The sequence below is a fragment of the Empidonax traillii genome, unplaced genomic scaffold, assembly GCF_003031625.1.
Source record: "Empidonax traillii isolate 1590-97213 ecotype Southwest subspecies unplaced genomic scaffold, ASM303162v1 scaffold2904:size17082, whole genome shotgun sequence".
Taxonomy (NCBI): domain Eukaryota; kingdom Metazoa; phylum Chordata; class Aves; order Passeriformes; family Tyrannidae; genus Empidonax; species Empidonax traillii.
The window spans coordinates 15,729-16,697 of record NW_020958097.1 but is presented as its reverse complement, the minus strand read 5'-3'; the positions used below and the strand labels follow the sequence as shown (position 1 = coordinate 16,697).

Genomic DNA, 969 nt, shown 5'->3' with positions numbered 1-969 from the left:
GGGTGCTTTCAACCTTTGGCTTGCAGTCTGTAAAGGAGCAGTCACGTGATCATACCACAACTCCCTACCTGTCCAAATAGTTGACGAGATTTGGATGTTTATAGTCTCTCATGATCATGAGCTCATCAACAATTTGTTCCTTTCTGCGCTGTTTGTGGAGATAAACTTGCTTTATGGCCACCTGAAAGGACACGGAAAGCCATGACCTTGGGAAGTCTCTTGCCCAAGATCAGAACAAATTTTGATTTGGCAACTCTAAAGAACACTCTTGAACACAGCTTAGATTTGCCTTTGTTTCCTGGCTTGAAAGACAAACCAGATGCTCTCGGGCATTTTATGGATACGCTCCGGGTTAGGAGCAGGGCTTGGGGTTTTTACTCCCTGCTAGAACTCCATGTAAGCCCAGTTCGAAAGCCCAGCACTGCCTGGGGATGAGAAACTCCCCAGAAGATTGCGATGTGGTTGCTGACAGCCAGAAATGCTGAAATGTCTGAAATGCGAAGCTGGAACCCCAAAGGGCTGTCCCAAATGGATTTGGTAGGCTGGCACGGGACTGCGCTCCAGAGGAACAGCCCTTGCAGGAAAGATCTGCTGGGGACCCAAAGCTCCATCCACAGCTCGGCCCAGAGTGGAAAGCAGCACTGGAGAGTTGCAAAACCTGCTGGGAACCTTGACACTTACCTCTCCTCCTGTGGCAGTGTCGGTCACTCTGTAGACCGTTCCGAAAGCCCTAGAAAGGAAAGAGCAGCAAAGAAAGGAATGTTTTCCATTTCGAAACCATGTGGTTCTACTCCTGAGGAGCACGGAAGATTGTTCTCAGCCAAATATTTGAAGTTCCTGAGAACTGTGATCTGACAGCTCTCAGGTGCTGGGTTGCTCTTTTAGGCAAGAAAGTTTCTTTCTCCTTTCTTGCCCTTGGCTGTACGATGTGGAGACACAGAGGCATCATATCTCCCAAGGAAAGCATCA

General features: G+C 48.6%; 1 protein-coding gene across 1 annotated transcript in view; it reads right to left on the bottom strand.

The window, feature by feature from the left end:
* Positions 1 to 787: 787 nt before the first annotated feature.
* The window catches only part of LOC114072282 (serine/threonine-protein kinase PAK 2-like), an 8,010-nt gene continuing 7,828 nt past the window's right edge, over positions 788 to 969 (bottom strand). Inside the window, exon 4 of the mRNA XM_027910197.1 lies at positions 788 to 793. Coding sequence (XP_027765998.1) covers positions 788 to 793 — 6 coding nt within the window. The remainder of the gene's footprint in view (positions 794 to 969) is intronic.